General features: G+C 46.7%; 2 protein-coding genes across 3 annotated transcripts; both read right to left on the reverse strand.

Annotated features, from left to right (window-relative positions):
- Window positions 1–2,507: 2,507 nt before the first annotated feature.
- Window positions 2,508–22,848, reverse strand: LOC133887648 (uncharacterized). The gene is made up of 12 exons (XM_062327598.1): window positions 22,569–22,848; window positions 22,337–22,463; window positions 22,082–22,209; window positions 21,930–21,999; window positions 21,736–21,838; window positions 20,840–20,957; window positions 20,319–20,400; window positions 19,741–19,802; window positions 19,420–19,492; window positions 19,267–19,350; window positions 3,754–3,834; window positions 2,508–3,040 (listed from the first exon to the last, which is right to left on the reverse strand). The coding sequence occupies exons 1-12, from the start codon at window positions 22,748–22,750 to the stop codon at window positions 2,852–2,854; spliced, it is 1,299 nt and encodes a 432-aa protein (XP_062183582.1). The 5' UTR covers window positions 22,751–22,848; the 3' UTR covers window positions 2,508–2,851.
- Window positions 13,685–19,257, reverse strand: LOC133887650 (uncharacterized). Of its 2 annotated transcripts, none has more exons than XM_062327600.1 (2): window positions 15,539–19,257; window positions 13,685–15,473 (listed from the first exon to the last, which is right to left on the reverse strand). In XM_062327600.1, exon 1 carries the CDS (start codon window positions 17,304–17,306, stop codon window positions 16,329–16,331), a length of 978 nt encoding a protein of 325 aa, XP_062183584.1. In that variant the 5' UTR covers window positions 17,307–19,257; the 3' UTR covers window positions 13,685–15,473; window positions 15,539–16,328. The 2 variants fall into 2 exon arrangements, with proteins under 2 accessions (XP_062183584.1, XP_062183583.1); XM_062327599.1 differs by having other exon boundaries at window positions 13,686–14,607; window positions 14,703–19,257.
- Window positions 22,849–22,959: the final 111 nt, after the last annotated feature.

A 22,959-nucleotide genomic window follows, 5' to 3' on the forward strand; every position in this document is an offset into this window, starting at 1 on the left:
GCCTGGACCCCGAGCTCCTCTGCCCCGGTCATGGATTGCTCCCACCTCCTCGACGGTGGGCGAGCAGCTAGCTTAGCGCAGGGAGGCAGCTCGGGAAGGTGGGATCATCAATCGAGATCAGGGGGGCAGAGAGAGAGAGAGAGCGCGCAAGAGAGATGAGTGAACTGAGCGCGAAAGAGAGATGAGTGAACTGTGCGCGTGAGAGAGACAGGGGGAGGGTGTGGATAAGGAGGGCCGGCGACACTTCGTGATTTTTTTGGCGCGAACGTGAGAGTAAAGCACAATGGATAAATATTAGGGTTCGGCTATTGGTGTTATAAACTGATAGTAATAATAATTTATAATTATTGGTTATTTTATAAAATTAATAATGATATTATTATTTTACGAACTGATAGTGAAAATTATAACACTGCCGATTTTAGTTGATATGGTAGTGATGAGGTGGCAAAAAGATAATTTTATAGTAGTGTATCTCCTTGATATATAGAGGGACAATATATAGATTTAAACTACCATCAATCTCAAGATGGCTATGAAGATGACGTCAAGCGGAAAGTCAAAAACCCTAGAGGAGTTCCATATGAGACGCGGATAGTTGAGGAGTTCTATGAAGTCCGAACAAAATATTAATGGATATGCTAGGATAAGATAGGAACTTTGACATGTCTTTGAGGCATTGAACTTGGGTCTTTTAGAATCATGTTAAATAAATTTAATGATGCTTCATCTATAAAGTAACCTTAAGTGATGACAACTTTTATCTACAATCCCACTATATTGTTTCTACTATGCTACTTTAATTTGTTAATACTTTGATAAGCTTGTTTACTGGAGTAATGACCATAGAAATTACGTTCTATCTTAGAAGTGAAATGTTGGGTCGTCATAGATGGATCCAAATGCTTGTATTACAAACAAATCGCTCTGACATATGGGCCCATATGACTGCGAATGCAGTGGCATTATCTAAAATTTTCCCTTAAGGAGCGCAAACTTCAACAGGGCAAGCTATGGAAGAGGAAGGACTAAAAGAATTCCAGTAACTTTTTTCTCATACTTCCTCTCCTGCCTCACCCCCGCTGTTTCCTCTCCATGTCGCCCCCAATTGATGGCGACAGAACATATTGACGATCCTCCTAAGACACTGTGCATTGTCATCTCCTTGCTGCTTGTAGGTCGTTGTTGTCTCCACCGTCTTCTCCTCACACAGCCCTCACCTACTATTGGCGACCAACATGTCCCCCATTGATAATAACACATCTTCCTCTGCACTTTCTAGATTGGATCTTCGCTGGAGGAGAGATGATAGCGGGTGTGGCATGAGAGGGCTAGGTGAGGTCTTAGCACGCTAGCACAGTATGCCGAATGGTGGACAGTGGCAATGTAAAAGTGCCATCTCTCGCTGGCTTTTTTGAAATTTTCCAAGGCATGAATGACCCGGCGGTGGTTTAGTCGAATTTACTGAGAATATATTTTTGTGATGTTCTTTAGGAGGAACTTAGCAACTTTATAAAAAATAAATAGACACCCAAAATCGTATCGAAGAAGACACGAACTTGGATGGTCTAGACGTATATCCACACTCTCAACCAATTGAGCTAGCCCCAGTTCCATATTGCCGTATTCATCATATTTTGTTTAGAGCTATAAATTGTCCACTGTAACGGAGACAGACAAGTGAGAAATTTACTATAAAGAAACATGTGTACATGTTTTCAACCATAAGTACTTAGCGTGCGCATTTGGCAAGAATGCAAGGTGAGCGCTCGAGCCCGCCTGCATACGAGCCTCACCTGCATTTGAGCTCCGCTTGACACAAGTGCTCACCTTACACTGAGATTTATTCTTAGGTGGGTTTACCTCATGATTAGTTATCCTAGGTAGATTATTGGTACACACGTGCATCTTCAGTGGTACTGCATGTTCCCCATGCACCGGAGGCCTAGAGCCCATTTGTAACGTGTGTATAGGATGGCACATGTGTGTGCATATGCGTGGTGTGAATATGGTGTGTGTTGAGTAGCAAGTACTTGGCTAGGACTAATTCATGCACTGATGAAAGATGAAGCATCCATCTAGGCTGAGGTAGGGTTGTGGGGTGTGGCTTAACATCTTGCACAACCATAGCTCTTCCTCTCTTCTTAAACCTCTCATCTCTTATTAGTTCACTGTAACATCTAACATGCTTGTGCCACTTACAAAGTGGTATCGAACCATCGTTGTTGTATACGTCAATACTATCTCCAAAACACATCTTTGATTGCTAATTTATATTGTGATATATTTACTTATTAAGATGAACTTACACATACTCTTGTTCTCGTTTTTTTTATTTTGTTTTTGTATTTTGGCTGTCCACTGTAAATTCTTTGCGCAATGAATTTGGCAGTTGTTCCACCGCCACGCATAAAAAAGGCAATCACAAATAACTAAAAGCACATGGAAAGCTTGGCATCGAAGGATTTGGTTATTTTTCAGTGGCAAGTCTAGAGTCCGGTCAACAGTTAGCGACATTTAAGGAATTTTCTTGAAGTGGAAACCATTTAGAAATAAATTATTACAAAAAATTCAACAGAATTATTGGTGTTTTGGATAAACTCGGAATCGGTTGAAACAAATGGCACATAGACTACACTAGCCAGTTTGCCGTGTCAGCTGAGATATTGACGATGGCCTTGACGCCTTGTATCACCAATGAAGGGATTTTGCCGCTAAACTCATGTAATTCAAGTGGTTACATTTATACAAGTAATGGTGTTCCCATGTATATATCCTTCGAGGGATCTGTATTAACACTAATTTTGCAGGCTTCTACCTTTTAAACTTTTCCCCTGAAAGCTTTGGTTGCTCAAGTGGATGCAGTTACAAATTCTGGACTTCCATAGTTACAGCTGGTCAGTGTTGTATATCTTGGCGGCAACCGAGAATCCACATCAGCAAAATATCCTTCCTCACTGGATGGCTCCCTGGTTATAGGCTTGTCAAGAACTGAGTCCGGTATTGCATCAAGAGTCTCCTCCAAGAACGATTTAACTGTCTGCACAAAACATCTCAAAATTAAATGTTTACCATTTTAATTTCTATTTCGAAAAAAAAGATCGCACGTTTCAGTCTGCATGCAAATAAACTTTGTGAATAATGGTTTCCCATAAGTGAAGAGTTATTTTTTTTAGAGAAGATGTACACAGTGCCCTCATTCATGAAATAAGTTTCTAGGATCTTTGCGGACTTACTCATTTGATTTTCATGGAATTGTCATTGCATCTAATTTTCCACCACAAATATATTTTTCACTATTTTACATGGAAGACATAAGGACTGTGCAGAGGACTACATCAAACATTGGGGGACATTTTAGTCCTCCCTGCATCCACCCATGCCTGCACCAACCCCTTTGGCATGAGCCATGACCTGACCCGTTAATTCTAATAGAAAACTTAAGGCCTGTTTGAAAGGTGAATTAGTTCAAATTTGTACTAAAACCAAAAAATCCGAGATTAATCCCCCTCGTCGCAACACCCCTTCAATCTGTCAGCTAATGAGGCTATAGATAATACCAAGGTATGTGTTATGGTGCTCATTTGAGTCAGATCTACAAGACTCGCACTTTCCTCATTTTCATTTACGACTTCAAATTGTCTTACAACTAATACTGTGCCAAATCTCATACAAAAGCAATTGGTTATACGCGTCTTCATTCTATCATTATTTGTTGGAAGAAGAGGTAGGGTTATAATTTTGTTAACTTACCTTGCAATGACGCAATGCAGAGTCAGCTTTGCGTTTCCACATGCTGTTGCCAGGTTCTGAGTGGAATAAGTTTAACAATGGCTGTGCAAAATAAAGTGATTCTCTCAGCCATTATCAAATAGGAAAGGAAGCACATGTTTGCATAATTTCAAATGTATAAAAAAATGGAAAAGGCTAATACAAGTAGCATTAGCATTAAGTATTGTATTTTGATAAAATACAAAATGCATAACTTACAACTGCTACTTCTTAATCAAGCAGCTGACGATACTAGACTAAACTTAAAAATTAGCTAGATCACTAGAAATGCTTTAAACGAGTTAATTTGACAGTGTCATACTTTTTTTTTTAATTCATATCCCAGGCATACAGCATCATTCCTGATCCAGCAACAAATTATGCTAACAAATTGTAACAGCTCAATTCCCCCCCCCCCCTCTATGCCAAACCAGGCCCACGTGTCAGCGCCACCTCCTTCCTCCGGTTCTTCCCCTCCCTTTTCTCCCTCCCTCGACTCAAATCCGAATCCCCTTCAATTCCGCGTAAATCAATGCAATTGATCATCGATTGACGCCCGCCTGGCAAAACAGCTTGTCCTCGAGCTGGAACTCTAGATACTGCTGACGAAAACTCTCCAAAGTCTCCCACGTAACATCTGCAGCACGGCGTCTAACCCATTGAACCATCAATTCCCAGACACCACGATTGAGACGAGAGCGCACAATCGTTGCCGGCTCTGGAAGAACTTGACCATGCTTGATGTACGGTGGGTGACAATATCCGTGGGTGGATCCCCCTGATACTTCTTCAAGAACACCACACGTCAAGAATCCGAGCACGAGTCGGAAGTTGTAAACGATAAGCCACTGAACCGATGCGCTCAGTAATCTGAAAGGGCCCTAATATCGAGGAGCCAACTTGCCACCCAATTTATCAGTGATTGATGCCGTTGTTCGGTGCTGTAAACTCAGCCAAACCCAGTCGCCCACGTCGTACTAAATATCACGATGAGCTGCATCATATTGTGACTTCATCGAAATTGGGCATGACGAAGACGTTCCCTAATCTCAGCCAAGAACAAATCACAGTCTTGAAGTTGTTTGTTCATTGTTGCGATTCACGCCATGCCTGGCTCAGACGATCAGTTCTGGTGGTGCTCGCCCATATACCACATGGAACAGAGTAGTCTTCAGAGTTGTATGATGTGATGTGTTGAAGCAAAACTCCGTCCATGGTAGCCAACGAAGCTAACTGTGTGGTTGATCACCTGCTAGACAGCGCAAGTACACACCCAGGATTCGATTTGTCACCTCCGACTACCCATCCGATTGGGTTGAAAAGCCGAGCTCAATTGTAACTTGTTCCCCGTGAGTTTAAACAGTTTAGTCCAGAATGTGCATGTGAACACAAGATCCCAATCACTCACAATGGAACACGGAATACCGTGGAGGCGCACGATCTGGTCAAAGAAAGCATGAGCCATGGACATAGCTGTATACGGATGCCCCAAAGCGATAGGTGAGCATACTTCAAAAATTTGTCCACAACTGTCAACACCATTGATTTGCCACCAACCTTCAGAAAACCTTCCACAAAATCAATGGCAATATCCGCCCACACCATCCTTGGCACCTCCAGCGGCTGCGGTAGTCCAGCCGGGTGAAGCTGCTCTGTTTTGTTGCGCTGGCAAACTGCTCACCATTGGATGAAGTCCTTCACCAATTTAGTGGCATGTGGATTATAGAAGGAAGCCCGCAAGCGGTAAAAGGACTTCTGCACCCCTTCGTGACCAATGCCATGAGCCGCTGTTAAGATTTTCAGCCACAACGTTTATGTCGCTGGCACAAAGATTCGATTCCTGTGAACGAGAAGGCCATCAACAATGGACCATGCTGGGCCGGTCGTCCCTGCTTCAACCTCTGCACGCCGAGCCACAGCCTCTAACAGAATGTCAGCTTCCTGTTGCATCTCGGTGAAGAGCGTGAACTCGGGCATAGACAAGGCCAAGCTAGCAGACTTGTCTTCATCACGGCGAGAGAGAGCGTCCGCTGCTACATTCTAGCGTCCCAGGCGAAATTCAACCAAAAAGTCACATCCAAAGAGCTTGCTCACCCAGGTGTGCTATAGTATCATTGACAAGCGCTGATCCAACAAGAATTTCATACTGTAATGGTCAGTTCGTACCACAAATGGTCGTGCCCAGAGGTATGGCCGCCAATGGCGCATGATTTCACCAGGCCAATGAGCTCACATTCGTATGCGGCCAACTTAGCGTGATGAGAAGCCATCGCCCAAATGAAGAAGGCAATTGGACCCCACCTTGGTGCAGCATGGCACCAAAGCCCGAACCCGAAGCATCACAATCAATGATGTAGTGCTGATCAAAGCCAGGCAGCTGCAGCATCAGTCCTTCCGTCAATGCCCGCTTTAATGCCTCAAAGGCATGATCTGCTTTAGTGGTCCAGACAAACGCTTCCCTCTTCAACAGCTATGTTAATGGCCGCGCAACGATGCCATAATCTTTAATGAAATTGCGGTAGTAGCTGGCCAGTGCGAGAAATACATGCAACACGCGTGTTGGGGATTATCTCCCGCCACCCCCTGACTCGAAGGGAACCGTGAAGTTTACTGGAGATGCTATGTGACAGCTATCGTGCTGATTGCAGGAGTTCGTCCGTCAGTCGCGGAGATCAGGGAGCAAAGTTGGTCGAAGGGTGCGGGCGTCCACGCACCTTCAGGTCCCCGAATCGGCGAAGGCGGAGGCTAATCGACTTCGACTGTCGAGCGAAGCCTCGGTTCGCATCCTGCATTTTTTGGAACGAGCGAAGGCACGACCTGGTCTTCGCCGGGGGCCAAGGCTGCCCGTCATGCGACCGGGCAAAGAGGGCTTCGACACCCTTCAGATGGATAGCCAGCTCGACAGTGAGCCTGACTACGGTTGTCCTAGGTACTGTTATAATTATTGGATCATGCTCATTTGTACCATATTACCCCCGGATATTCCGGGAATGTAGCAGGTTAGGGGGTAAAATATGTAAACGGGACCCGTGATCGCCGGGTACAGGCTATAAATAGAGCCACAGTGTAACCGTAAGAGGTAATTGAAAACTGTTCCACTTCCAGCACGTGTCACTCTAAGGGACCTTCGATACCTCTACTTCCGAAGGCCCGTCTTGTCTGGGACTTCGATCCCAACAGTTGGCGCCGTCTGGGGGATCGAACCCACGAAGGCATGCCACCCAAGAAGAAAACGAAGCCACCCGGAGCAGCGGAGGCGTTACCGGAACCCCCAGCCACGGTCGGACCTTCGGCTGACAGAACCACTCCGACCGTACCAGGATCAAGTAATGCTTCAGCCGGGGGGGGGGGGGGGGCTTCGGCTGGACGAGAGCGGCATTGCGAAGTTGATACTAGGCCACAACAACCTACCGATGGCCGACATGACGACGCACTTCGGGTGGACACGGAGCAAATGCCGGTCATGGAACCAATGGATCGCACTCGCTTCGATCTTCCAGAAAAAGAAGGCGAAAGGGGGCAGAACGAAGAATGGGAGGAACTCGGCGATTTCACGGAGTTTGAACATGAGGAAGAAACAAACGAAGAAAGAAATGCGAGGCTAGAAGCCGAGGAGTAGGAAAGGCAGCTTGCGCACAAGAAGCGCATGTTGGATGGCCTAGCAGCGAGCCGGAAAGCCGCAGAGTACCGTAGGCGGGCAGACGAAGCAAGAAAAACATTTGAAAAGATCCAAGAGGAAATCGATATACTCCAAGCGGAGGGCATGTCACGCCGGCCGACGCCACCGGGAGATTTGATACGAGCTTCGCAAGAAGTTCGGCGAAGACCTTCCACGGGAGATCCTGAGTCACCCCTAGCAATGGACCTGCAAAATCAGCCATAGCCGCTAGGATTCAAAATGCCCAGAGTGGTTATGTTTGACGGAAAATCAGATCCAAGAGAATTTGTCATGAGTTTCGAGGCAGCTGTAGAGTCAGCCGGTAGGGACGGTGTAACCTTGGCGAAGGCCTTCGTATTGGCGATAAAGGGAATAGCAAGGTCATGGTACTCCGCCCTACCCCCGGGATCCATATATTCATGGGAACAGCTGCGCACTACGCTGTACAGCAACTTCCAGGGGAATCGGGCAGACAACATCACCGCAACCGACCTCTTCGCGCTGAAGCAGCAACCAACAGAAACTTTACAGAGCTATATGCGCCGATTCGTACACATACGTTCTCAGGCGAAGGGGTTGAGCGAAGATACGATCATTGATGCCGCAATACAGGGCATCAGAGGGGGCTTGTTGGCAGGAAAGCTCACCAGAAAAAGACCCGCAAGCGTCCAGGAGCTGCTCAACAAGATGGAAGAATGCTCAAGGTCTAAGCTCGATCATCTCCGAAGGAAAAATGAATTAATGGCCTCCAAAGTAAAACATGCACCACCTAAAGAGGCAGGTGGTGGCAATCACAGAGACAGACTTCACTGTCCAAGAAAATCCGAAGGTTCTGATTATCCAAGCAAAAAAGAAGTCAATCAGATCAACCCCGGCCCGCCCGAAGCAGTCCAAGGATCGTGCGAAGCCTACAACTTGTCCAATAGAGGCGAGCGGGCAGGGGAAGAGGCCACGGAGGTAGAGGAGGACGAGCTCCGCACGACCCGGCAACCTTCTACTGCGAGCTGCATGGCGAAGGAGCCGGCCACCAGACTAAATATTGCCCACAGGTCGTGGCTATGAAAGAAAGTTTAGCGAAGCAGTCGGCCGATAACGGAAGGACAGTTCACCATGCAACAAGCTTCGCAAGAAGCGAAGGGTGGCAAAACCACAGTCAAACGTGGTGTTTCCAAACCAATGGTAGCAAATTCCAGCACCATAGTATGCACCCACACCTTCAGCTCAATTTGATCAAACTAGTCAAATGAACATTCGGGGCGACCTACCCCCGCCACCGCCAAGACCCGCAATCAAGGCACCACCAGAAAGTAGCAAATCAGTTAATACTATAAACCATGGGTACAATGTGGTGCTGGCCATTTCAGGGGATCCAGCCAGCAAACAGAATCCAAGAGACAACGAAAAGAATACGTGCGAAGGGTTAACCACGTCGGAGTGGGACCAACGTACATCAATTTAAGATGGTCCAGCATTCCCATTACATTCTCGCAAGAGGATATGAGGGTATTAGATTATCCGCACACATATGCCTTCGTCATTACCGTGAACATCTCGGGAAATGAAGTACATAGGATATCGATCGATGGAGGAAGCTCCGCGGACATTATCTTCGCTGATGCCTTCGACAAAATGGGGCTATGAAGAAGTGACTTAAAGCAAGCTGGATCGCCGTTACTAGGCTTCAGCGGAAACACAATAAACGCTCTGGGAAAAATAACAATCCCAGTGTCGTTTGGCGAGCAAATGAATTTCCGCCCAGTGTCGTTTGGCGAGCAGATGAATTTCCGCACAGAAGAAATTACCTTCGATGTGGTGGACATTAGCTACCCGTACAATGCGATATTTGGGAGGGGGTTCCTCAATACATTCGGAGCAATACCGCACCACGCATATTTGTGCATGAAGACGCCTGGCCCGGAAGGAGTCATAAAGGTGTTGGGAGATCAGCGAGTGGCTAGGCGAATCGAAGTGGGAATAGCTCCAGGAAGAAGAAATGTCCACAACATCGCAGACCCTTCGACGGGTCGCAAAGCAGGCCACAACCAGCCAAATATAGGGAAATGTGCGAAGGCTGCACCAGAATGAGCTACCAGAATAGTACAACTAAAACATGAAAAAGAAGATAAAAAGATCACAATAGGAGCAGAGGCCCCAGCAGAGGATCAGCAGCAACTTGTAATGTTCCTTCGCGACAACGACGATGTCTTCGCGTGGTCCCCCAGAGACCTGCAAGGAGTAAGTCGGAACATCATTCAGCACAAACTAAATGTGGACCCCAAAGCGAAGCCAAGGAAGCAGAAGCTTAGAAAAGCTTCGGGAGAAAGAGAAGAAACAGCAAAGGCTGAAGTAGAAAAACTGCTTGATGCCGGAGTCATACGCGAAGTTATGCACTCGGAGTGGCTGACCAACCCTGTGTTAGTAAGGAAAAGCAATGAAAAGTGGAGAATGTGTATCGACTTTACAGACTTAAATAAAGCTTGCCCCAAGGATGACTTTCCACTGCCTAGAATTGACCAGCTCGTAGACTCTGCGGCCGGCTGCGAGATGCTAAGCTTCCTAGATGCTTATGCAGGGTACCATCAAATATGGATGGCGAAGGAAGACGAAGACAAAACGAGTTTCAGAACCTACTTCGGAACATACTGCTTCATAAGAATGCCTTTCGGACTCCGAAATGCTGGAGCAACCTTTACAAGGTTGGTACAGGCTGTATTAAAGCCGCGGCTGGGACAAAATGTATTGGCCTTTGTTGATGACATAGTAGTAAAAAGTACCAGGAGGAGCCAACACATCGAAGACCTCTGGGAAACCTTCGATAATCTGCGAAGAGCAGGTTTAAAATTAAACCCGAAAAAATGCGTCTTCGGAGTGCAATCCGGAAGACTCCTAGGGTTTCTGGTGTCGAAAAGAGGCATCGAAGTGGATCCTCAGAAGATACAAGCAATTTTTAGATATGAAACCACCGCAGAACAGAAAACAAGCCCAACGCTTAGTAGGAAGGCTAGTAGCATTGAACAGGTTCATTGCAAAGTCCGCCGAGCGAAGTCTACCATTCTTCAAGGTGTTAAAAAGTTATGACCCTTTCAAATGGGGTGCCGAGCAGCAGGCATCCTTCGATGAGTTAAAAATCTACTTGACGAAGCTTACAGCACTGACCAGCCCGGATCCAGGCGCAGATTTGCTGTTATACATAGCGGCATCCCCCTCAGCAGTCAGCGCTGTACTTGTACAGGAAAAACCCGAAGACAATAGGCTGCGCCAAGCACCGGTGTACTATGTATCCGAAGCACTAGCAGGTCCAAAAAAGTCATACACAGAGTTGGAAAAAGTAGTGTATGCACTAGTAATGGCATCCCGCAAGCTCCGCCACTATTTCACTTCTCACAAGATTACAATGTCAACTTCCTTACCCCTTCGCGACATGTTCGAAAACAAAGAAGCCATCGAAAGAATAGCGAAGTGGACAACGGAGATCACTCCATTCATGATCGTTTTCGTGGCACGAACATCATTAAAATTGCAGGCGCTGGAAGATTTTGTGGCGGAATGGACACCTTCATCCGAAGCCTCGGATGACGAAGCACCAGAACCTATCTGGACCGCGTATTGCGACGGAGCTTGGGGAGCTATCGGAGCAAGAGTTTCGGCAGTAATGTTTTCACCTTCGGGGACGAAGCTGCGATACGCTGCCAGGTTAGAGTTCCGCTCCACAAACAATACGGCGGAATACGAAGCTGTACTCCTGGTACTTCGCAAGGTGAAGGCTTTGGGAGCCCGGAGAATACTTGTCAAAACAGACTCGAAGGTCGTAGCAAGTCAAATTGAAAACACATTCCAGGCAAAGGAACCAGAGCTGATCAAGTACAGAGCAGCAGTGCGAAGAATGGAAAAATACTTCGTCGGATTCACAGTCAAAAGTGTATCAATGAATGATAACAACGAAGCAGATGAGCTAGCGAAAGCAGCTTCACAGAACCTGCCTATGCCTCCAGACGTTTTCTATCAGAAGCTAACTGAACCGGCCCTCGAGGACAGTTTCAACCAAACGCGCCTGGTTGCAATAATCGAAAGCGAAGACTGGCGTTTTCCAATAATAGCATATCTGCGGGGTCAGAGAGATATCGAAGATCGGGTCGAGGAAAAGCGCATGGCTCAGAGGGTCAGAAATTATAAAGTTATAGACGACAATTTGTACAAAGCAGGAGTCTGCGCACCATTCTTGCGATGCATATCTCAGAAAGAAGGCCAACAACTATTAAGCGAAATTCACAGCGGGTTGTGCGGTTCTCATATCGGAACAAGGGCTTTGGTCGGAAAAGCATACAGGCAGGGCTTCTATTGGCCAACAGCTGTAAATGATGCGGACCAACTGGTACGAAGTTGCCAACAGTGCCAATTCTGGGCGAAGGGATCAAGCAGACCGACGACGAAGAAACAACTCATTCCGCCGATCTGGCCATTACGGCGATGGGGAAGTGACATTGTTGGGCAGCTGCCGCCAGCCCCAGGGAATTTGCGGTATACAGTGGTGGTAGTAGAGTACTTTTCAAAATGGGTAGAAGCAATGCCACTTGTGAGCATAACGTCAAGAAACATACAGAAATTCCTATGGCAGAATATTGTGTGCCGCTTCGGAGTTCCAAGCGAAGTAACAGTGGACAATGGCACTCAGTTCAATAGCGCGGGTTTTAGAGATTTCTGTAATGGTCTGGGCATAAAAGTAATTTTTGCATCAGTATACCACCCACAATCTAATGGCGCAGTTGAGAGAGCAAATAGCATCATCTTCGCGGGGGTCGCGAAGCGTCTTCACGGATTGCCAAAGGGAAAGTGGGTCGAAGAACTGCCCAAGGTACTATGGTCATTAAGAACAACGATTGCAAGACCAACGGGATACACGCCATTTCGCCTCCTCTTCAGCGAAGAGGCCATGACTCCAGAGGAATGCAAAACAAAATCATTCAGGGTCGCGAATGAACTAGACCAATGCGAAGAACTATCATCGAAAGATGCCCTTTAAGAAGTAAGATTGCAAGCCGCAAAAAAACCTGGCCAGTTATCAAAAAGAAACAAGAAAATGGAGAGATAGGAATGTATCCGAAAAGACCTTCGCCCCCGGAGACTTGGTGCTGCGAAGGTTCGGTACAACATCATCGGATGGAAAACTTCAGAGTAAATGGGATGGCCCTTTCATAGTTAAAAGATCTCTGAGACCTGGCTCATATCATTTAGCTAATATGGAAGGTGAGGAGCTTCCGCACACCTGGAACACAGACAATCTTCGCAAGTTCTACGCCTAAAGGTCGGCAACTAAAGTCCGAGACTCCAATGTAATTTTTAATTTCATAGTATTTCTTGTAATCACATTGTAAGGGTACTGCACTCTTTTCCTCACAGGGGACCCCTTCACCAGGGGGTGAGATTTTTAACGAGGCAGAAACCCATGTAAACAATGATAGTGCCAGCCCCAAAAAAATGTTGCTTGTCTCGAGTACGAGTAGTTTCCGTCGAAGTGCGCCAGCCTAAAGATAGATTGGCGCACCAATCGACGACTAGAACGTGGTGCGAAGTGTAAGCAAACAAACGTACACTTGTGACCTTCGCGGGATTACAAAAACCGCTAGGGGGCTAAGAGTGCCTGCCCCCGCACCGAAGGGATAAACATACCTTCTGGAGAAAAAAACGAAGTGTCGCTGAGCCAACGAAACGGCAGCGCACTTTGCCAGAACTCGGGGGCTAAGAGTGCCTGCCCCCGCACCGAAGGGAAAAACATACCTTCGGGAGAAAAAACGAAGTGTCGCTGAGCCAACGAAACGGCAGCGCACTTCGCCAGAAGTCAGGGGCTAAGAGTGCCTGCCCCTGCACCGAAGGGAAAAACATACCTTCGGGAGAAAAAACGAAGTGTCGCTAAGCCAACGAAACGGCATCGCACTTCGCCAGAAGTCGGGGGCTAAGAGTGCCTACCCCCGCACCGAAGGGAAAAACATACATTCGGGAGAAAAAACGAAGTGTCGCTGAACCAACGAAATGGCAGCGCACTTCGCCAGAAGTCGGAAGCTAAGAGTGCTTGCCCCCCCCCACCGAAGGGAAAAACATACATTCGGGAGAAAAAATGAAGCGTCGCTGAACCAACGAAACGGCAGCGCACTTCGCCAGAAGTCAGGGGCCAAGAGTGCTTGCCCCCCCCCCCCCAGGCTGAAGTTACCTGCGACTAAAAGTCGTCGGGGGAGGGGGGGGGGACGGCGTTTTAAAAAAAATATTAGCCCCATGCAATCGTAGGAAACTGCGGCGAAATTCGAGGGGAGGGCTTCGCCAAATACGTCTGACCCAAAGATCCAACTAAGATTCAGAACGCCTCGAATCGTAGAAAACACTTCGGGCGCCATGCCACTAAAAGTATAACAAAAGAACAAATCATAATACAAAACCGATTTATTCTGCATCAGAATCAACATCGATCATCAAAATCCTTATACAAACGACTGAAAGAAAATTAATAAGCAATGCCTTCGCTGGCATGAAAATGCGACGTTGGGACCGGATGGGCCCCAACTTGAGTACAATATGACGGCGACGTAGGGATATCGTCGTCGCTACCACTGCGCCTCACTACCTGCGAAGAGGGACCACGCTGATAGCAAATTTGCGGTCTGTGCAAAACCAGCTCTTCGTCCTGAGGTTCAATCTTCGGCTCAAGGAGCACCGATGTGCCTTCAACGTCTCCTTTCGTTGCACGACGCAGATTCCGTTCAGTTCGTCGACTAGCTAGCGTCGAAGGACTAACAGATTTCCAAAACGCTTTTGTCCTAGCGTTCATATCATCATACGACCTACACTTCGCATGCCAATACCGCTCGAGTTCGATACGGCATGACGTCGGTGAAATGATTCCCAGCAGGACCAGGACATATAAAAATTGCCCTCATCATGGTCAAAGGCACAGCTTCTTTGGCTACCTGCGCAGTGTCCGAAGGAAGGACCTGCGCAGGGAGTGCAAAAAGGTTAATTAACACTTCGATATAAACATAAAATATATTACACAAGCAATGTGTTACATCGTCAATTACAAAAGCGAAAGCATAAACAATACGACCCTTCGCGCCGATTCAGCCCACCTTCCCAGTATCTTAGGCTGTCGTGGTCGTCAGTTTCGATGAGGGGTCATCCCTCGCCTTGGCCTAACAAAAAATTAATAATAATAAATTCATTATTACTACACATAACCCCTTTTATAATCTTCGATCAGACAAAACAAAAGTTCAACTCAACATACCCTTTGTCAGTTCATTTCGACTTCTCGAAGAGCGAGCTCGCGGCCATGCTTGCACCAATAATTGGTGGTGAATGATCGAGCAGTGCTCTTCGATGCCTTTGTAACGGCCGAAGTAGACAGATCCGAAGGGTACTGGAAGGAAGGCCTTTGGAGAGCAGTATGATGGTCGCAACCCATCATCTCGACAGACTGCACAAGACTTCGGGCAGCAACCATTGCGCAGAAGTCGCCGTAAAGTTGTGCGGTAGGAAGGAGGCTACCACTGGTCTCATTGATCCAACTAATAAGTCCACCCAGCCCTACGAGTTCGATTGATGGGGGAGTCGTCGAGGCGCCAATACCTTCGAAGGTATGACTGATTGCTTCGCACGCGGCGACCGCCTTCGGCACAAGCTCCCCAATGACATTAAGAGCATCGTCGTTATAAGCCTTCGCTTCGCTTAATTCAGCTTACAACCGCTCAGCTTTCTCTTTCTCCGACGCGCAAAGTGCTTGCAATTCGCATACTTGCGCCTCAGAGGACTGCAGGTTCTGGCGAAGACAGCTTACTTCGCTGTCCGCAATCCCCTTCTCCGAGCGAAGGGTGCTAACCTCCCTTTCAAGCTGCTCCAGTCGTAATTCTGCATCCTTCGCTCGCCGCGACATCTCGCATTTCTGGCCCTCAGCTTTTTCCGCCCGTTTTTGCAACAAGTCAATCTGGGCCTGAGCGCTTCGGGCCCGGGCTTCGGATTTTTCAACTTGCTTACGTTGAGCTCATGAGAGGAGCAAAACCTGAAGTATCGAATACAAGTCAGCAAAATACCAAGTTTTTTAATGTAAGAAAATATACGATAGACCTTCACTATAGCCACATCGAATGCATCGATCAGCTCGCTTGTAGACTTCTGGGCAACCGGAATCTCGAGTTCAGGAAGGACGAAGGTTCCAAACATCTTCTTCGCATCACTGACCTCCCCGATACTCGGTTCAAAAGCGGCGAGGCACAATGCCTCAGGCGCAATGGCCTTCGCGTCGAGCAGCCCGCCGAGACCCATCAAACCCTTCCCTCTGCGGCGGGGCGCACTCGGCGTTGACTCTTCGGTCTCGAAAGATGAGCTCGAAGGTGATGAGGGCGATGAGTACGCCGCCACTTCTACGTCGTCGGCACCTTCGGCTTCGGGCTCCTCCTGAATGGCGGGCTCGGTTATTGCGCCCGCCTCTGTCAATTCCTCATCCTGGCTCAGAATTAACGTTGGAAGATCGACGCGCGAGCGAAACAAGGACTTCGGCGCCTGGACCTCCTACGCGCCTTCAGAACTCTCCCGACGGGCCATGTCGCACGAAGCAGCAGAGCCCTCCGGAGACGTCTTTTCCGGAGGGAAACAGCTTTCTTGGTGCAGCCCACCTTCGGCGACCGCTCTGGGTGCTTCCTCTTTGTCGAAGGGCCAACACCGGGCTCTTCACCCGCTTCCGCTGCTGGGGAGCCCCCCGCGCTACTTCGCCTGCATTAGTAGGAACACAACGCAAATATGTTGTAAGTGCTCCGACCACGACGCGCTGTAGATAAGAATGTCGTCGAAAAATACCAGCATGAGAGCTTGAAAAGTTGAAGGTGTGTTCGTGAGCCCGAAGGACATCACAAGAAAATCAGTGTCCATGGTGGGTACGAAACACTGTCTTCTCCACATCCAGTGGATGCATCAGCACGTGGTGGTAGCCACTGCAGAGATCCAATTTGGTGAAAAACCGAGCGTCCTTTAGTTCATCCAATAGCTCATCAATTACCGGGATCGGAAACTTATCCTTCACCGTTTTCGCGTTCAAAGCCCGGTAGTTGACGCAGAAGTGCCAGGAGTTGTCCTGCTTGCGCACAAAGAGCACCGGTGAGGAGAACACCAACGTGCTCTCTCGTATGATACCCTGACGAAGCAAGTCTTCACATTGGCGCTCAATCTCCTCTTTCAACATCTGCAGGTATCGATATGGCCGGATTGCCATTGGCGTTGTTCTGGGTAGCAAATGTATGTGGTGATCAAACCGCCGACGAGGAGGTAAGTCCTGCGATGCTTCGAAGATGTCACTAAACTTCACTAATAGATAATTGAGATCATCGGAGCGCAGAACATGGAGACGAGGGCCCAATGGCGCATCCACGTCGATCCACTGCACACGGTGGTCATCACGCCAGAAAGACATGGATAGTCGCTCGAAGTCCCACAGCACCGGCCCTAATGTTCGTAACCACTGAATCCCCAAGACGAGTTCGTACCCTTTCAGGGCTAGCACATACAAACGGATACAAAATTCCTCGTCACCGATCTTCATCGTCGTCGCTTTGCATATCCCAGAGCAACAAAAGACGATCGTCATTCGCCCATGCCCACTGACAAGCCTGGCTACAGCACCGAGACGAAGCCGAGCGCACAATATGTTCGGTGACAAATGAGTGGGTGGAACCGGTGTCAACAAGTGCGCGCACGCTCTTGCCCGATATCTCAACTGACAAGTGCATGGATTGGCTGGAGCCAATTTATGTGATGGCGTGCATGGAAATCTCACGAACATCCTCCACCGATCCAGCGTCCACAAGTCTTCACCAAGCTCCAAGAGATAGATTCTTTTCATGGAACACTGTTGCAGGTGTTCCTAGGAGAATTTCTCCGAACAATTAAAGTCCTTTTAGGCAGCATTCCGCCATCTCTGCCGACGTAAGTTGCGAAAAGCGGGTTCCGGCGGTCGACACCGTGCACGTCGATGCTGGGGTGTGGGGGGGGGGGCTTTGGCGCCACTGGAGCCGATGCAGATGGTGGGGCGACCCTTGATGGCCCTGTCGTGGATGCGGCACCGCAATTAGGTAGGCCTGCATGTGGTGGATGTGGCGGTCTGCTCCACATCTGGAAGTCCTCATCTACCACGTCCAAGCGGCGAGCAAAAGCCCGTGCCAAATTCATCGCATCTTATACGTAGTTGACCGCTGGAATTTGACGTCAGTGCGCAATGGGTTCTTCAGGCCAGTTGTGAAGATGTTGACTTGCTGAAGCTCCGTCACCACATGGCACCGTACGAGAAGCGTGAAGAATTGCTCCTGATAATCTCCAACAGATCCCATGCAGCGTAGATGCGTGAGCTCGCCGAAAGGACTGCTACGAACCGGAGGGCCGAACCGGACATTGACGAAGTCGACGAATTGTGGCCAAGTTGGCACCCCTCGATTACGTTCCAGGCGGTAGTACCACTACCGAGCCGTTCCCATCATATAGAACGACGCTAGCCAAACATTTTCATCCTCCGGCGTGTGTTGGGCGAGGAAGAACTGTTCGCAGCAGTGTAGCCAAATCATGGTGTCTTCCTTGCCGTCGAAATCTGGAAAACGAAACTTGTGCACATGGGAAGCCGGTCGTTCAATGTGACAGTGGCTAATGCAGACTTGCGCTCGTTGGATAGCTTACCGGAGCCACCGGCTTCGCTGTTGCCAGTGCCGTTGGTCTCACGCACCAGCGCTTTACTTTGCAGATGGTTGACGACCACATTGAGCGACGAGAACTACGTCGGATATGTGAGATTTCATCGCTGTGATGATCAACCGCCGAGAGAATTTTGTCGAGCTTCGACATGATGTTGGCCATGGTCACAGGATTGCCCATGAATGATACCAAAGATGATATGAACTGGGGAAGGGGGAGGCGTACTCACCCTCTTTGCAGAGGCTCGGGAGGAGTACTCGCCCTCTTTGCAGAGGCTCTGAGCAGCAATTAGATGAAGCTAACTTATTTCATTGCTTGATTCCTTCAACTTTCGGCCACTCCCTAAATAAGTAGCGTTTACACGATTTCTAGCAACCAAATCTCTAACTCAACCGAACTAACTTAAGCTTCATCTTTGCTGAACTAACTTAAGCTCAACTGATCTGGCGAACTAACTTAAGCCCATGAATCTAAATTGAACTAACTCTTATTTGATCTGGCGAATCTCAACTGAACTAACTTAAGCTTATCAACTCTATCCTTAACCTGCCACCGATCCTTGCTACGCCTGGACTGCCTTGTGCCACCTCCCGTAGGTGCGCCCGACAAAAGCATCTACGACACGCAGCAATTGGAAACTGGCGACCACTGGTTGAAGGAAGACATCTATTGCGCGAACATCTTGGGCACGAACTATGGAAACTGACGTAAATTTCCTCTCGTCGCCGCCGGATTTCTTGAGACCCTTAGGGTCATTAATGTAATAAAGTTAACGTTGTAATAAGAGATATTATTCTATTATTACACTTATGACATCACTATATGTATATAACTTGATCCTGACATACATATAGTTGCATTCTGTTTGGTCTTAAAATCAGGTGTAACACAAATTCTTGTGTAAATTACAAAGCCACAATACAATATGATGTCAGTGAACAAAAAGTTCTGTTGCATAACAAAATGAATAACTTATGCATCCAAATGGAACTATAAGAAATATAGGAGATTTTGGCTGGATAGTAGACTCAGCATTGAGTTTTCTACTGGTCAAAGTGCCATGCTCCATTTGATCATAAAATCAGAGGTGGCTATTTTTGTCATCAAAATTTAACTCATACCTTGACAAGTTGTCTCACGTTTGGTCTGCTGGGGCCATACTGTCCAATTATAGAATCACCATAAACTTGGTAGCTCTCAAGGATCTGAAACAGAGAGTTCAGCCAAAAGAAGAAATAACTGGCAGCTCAAAACAAATATGTCTAATGCTAAACCTGGCGACGAGAAATACATCTTGTTGGCATGCAATAGATTTCCCCATCCACATGCCCCAGCATGTTCCATGGACTGGAAAATTCATCCACCAAAAATGAAATTATTAAAGATATAACTAACATGGAAATTACTACTCAAAACAATTCCTTCCAGAAAAGGAAAAAATATGTGACCATTGTAATCTCAAAGGGTACAAGCAAGTCTATATCCAATTTTTCACTTTAGTTTGCAAATTGGAAAACATAAAGCTTTGTTGTAAAATTTGTGAATTGGAAAACATAAACTGAAAGGAAACAAAAGTTTTCAATAAAAGACCATACTTATTATATGCGGCCCGGCCAACCATAACTCCATCCACACCTTGTCTTATCGATGCACTAACCTGCAACAAAACAGAAAATTTTCAATCGAACTGACACAAGGTTAAAACTAATGAAAATTTCAAATGTCAACATTGCATAAACCTGACAAGGAGAGAAATGTGTCTAGACTCGACTCTGACATGTAAAATAACCTTTACATAAATTTCAAAATCTAAACCGATTCGAAGATAATCAATATGTAACTAAAAACAGATCCATCTATACAACGACAGACAAAACTCACAAGGCAATCATTGGTAGAAATTATGTTATGCAATATTGCAACATGAGTTTCTTGAATTGAAGAAAACGGCTGCATTTTCTAGCCACAAAAAAATCCACCCAATTTTGAGGTAGAATAAAGTGTAATACCATTCACATCAAGACAGAAATCTGAACTGATGGCCACATTGTTCAATGAGGTCATGAAAGTAGCAACTTATAAGAATTGAAGCAACAAAATGAGAAAGAGAATTTCACAGAGACCTAATTTTCCACAGGAAAAAGGAGCATTCAATTGTACGATAATCACTTACTTGATCAATAGTAGTTATACCTCCATTTAGAGTAAACCGTACTTCTGGGAAGTCTCGCAACAAAGCAAAACAGTACTCATATCTGCAACATTGATAATTAAAAAAGCTTCAAACTGTACCATGCAACCAAACTGATATAAAGCAAAGCATTTAACACAGGCATGTCGCAATTCAATTACATCATAGCATTCTCTATCTAGGTGCTGTGGCTAGGATTGACAATTCAGAATCCAGACATTTCCCGGTAGGAAATCTGCTTTCTTAATTCTTAATCGTCCAGAACTGGGTACGTGGATTAATCCGAAGTATAACACGTAATAATAATTATTTTTTCAGTAAATAGGGCTGAAGAAAATATGTTAAAAGAGCCGCACATCAGCTTCAACATGATACATTAGTATCTCAAGTGACATTTAGTATAGTTTATGTACATGATTTTTTCCTTCCTAGAGATATTAGTGGTGCCCTAGTGCAAATCATGAATGCTTTCTTATGCAAAAAGATGTAGCAGGAAAACATACTTCAATGGAGGAACCTTCCGATTCTCTGCAGGACTGAGGCCACTAAGCAATGCCTTCCGTGCATGAATGATGAAATGCCTAGTTGGTGATTTTGAGACAACCCTATCTACAAACTCACCTAGTGAAATAAATCAAAATACATAAATGTTAGGGAACATTATAGCATATATTATACCATGCCACTATGCCAGAACAGTAGGGGGAATTAACCATCACGAAATAATAGGCTCCTAAGAGAATGTAAAACTAAAAACCATGAAAAAAATAGTAGCTCTGGTTATAACAAGCAACGGAACTTGTTTCTAAAAACATGCAACCAAACTACAGATTTAAAAATATTTCAACCTATTTACTGAAACTATAAACCTCGTATCAATATATCAGGCAATGATGGAATCAGAAGAAATGAGACTGTTGAAGCTATCTTGAATAAATGAATGAGGAGATCATCATATCTATGTTGCTTTAGTATGACATGAAGCTTGAACCATGTAGCACAAGACTGTTTTATCAAATTTGAATAACAAGAGAAGCCTCTGCGAGATTGTTTCAAGTAAATAGAATTTGAATTTCCCACTAACTGGAACTATTTTGCCTAACATATTGGGAAAGGTTAGATTCATAAGATTCATAAGTCATAACCAGATGCTGAACAGAAATTAATCAACTAACTGCAGTTTGCAGCTACCGTCTGTTGCTTTACTAGTCCTCAAAACTTCTTGTATGGGTTGCCCAATTCTGGCCACATTAGTTTGCAGCTAGACTCGGTTGCTCACTTTCTTTGTGCACATACATAATGGAATAGAATGCTATCTCAACTCAGGATGTCCCTTCCAATATTTGACAAGCCTACTGAAGATCTTAGAAGTCATCAAATGTTTCTGAAGAAGACTCACAGAGTTCTTCATAAGAGTCACGATCATCAACACCAATTCTGCATTTAACGCTGACAGGGACATCACAGTTGGCTGCAATAGCTGCCATAGCATCCCCTACGAACTTCATAAAACTGAATCAACATTGATTAAGGACCGAGAGAAAGCATATTCACATCATTGTGGTTTCACTATGTTGAATTCATGGAGCAAACCTCTGGATCAAACATTAAACGAGCACCAAAGCACCCATGACCAGCAACTTTGCCACTGGGACAGCCACAGCTAACATAAGAGTAATGTGTAAATTATTTGAAATAATAGAATACAACTGCATGATTAGATGAGATACAACTGATGTTGTTACTTTAGGTTGATCTCATCATATGAATAAGCATTTGCCAGTTCAGTCGCCTTCGCCAGATTTTCCAGATTACTTCCACCGATTTGCAGCACAATGGGATGCTGTTCCTCAGGAAATGCTAAAAATCTATCCTGCATGTTTTGACAGTAAGAATCTGAATCCATCAGCTTTATCACAATTGTTCTAGACATGTTTTATAGCTGTATTTATCTGCCAGGTTCGACAACATGTGGAAAGCTTGTAAACGAACACGCTCACCAAGTTATCTTTCTGGTGCACGATGGTCTCGGCAACGACCATCTCCGTGTACAGCCACGCGTGCCTGGAGATGAGCCGTGCGAGCGTCCGGTAGTGGTTGTCCGTCCAGTCCATCATCGGCGCGACGCTGCAGGGAGTGCCGAGCAAGAAACCAAGCACCAAATCAGCGCTCTCCACACATACGCTACCCAAGAATCTCCCCGCAGCTTGCCTATCTGGTAGTTCTGCTCACCTGAACAATGGAGGGAGGTGCTCTCCAGCGGCCGGCGCGGATGCGGAGCTTGCCACGCGGCACGGCCGCGCGCCGGGGGCGCGCGGCGAGAAACGGCCGCGGAGGAAGGAACTGGGGATGCCGGGAGCCAGTGGTGGCGACAGCAGGGCGTGCCTCGCGGCGGACCGCATCGCCATGGCCATCCCGAGCACCCAACGGCTTCCGAGTGCGGCGGCCGCCACCTCTGCTGGGGAGGACGGGGATACGGTCGCTGCTCGCAAGGGGCGAGGGGCGAGTGGCCGTGGCAGTTCGGACAACTGAGCCGCCCGATCTGAGACGAACGGTGGAGATTGTGTCCTGACGTGACGCTAATTGTTTTCTATATTTCCCCGTTTGAATCGAGGTGATGCAT

This window comes from Phragmites australis, chromosome 13 (assembly GCF_958298935.1).
Source record: "Phragmites australis chromosome 13, lpPhrAust1.1, whole genome shotgun sequence".
Classification (NCBI taxonomy): Eukaryota; Viridiplantae; Streptophyta; class Magnoliopsida; order Poales; family Poaceae; genus Phragmites; species Phragmites australis.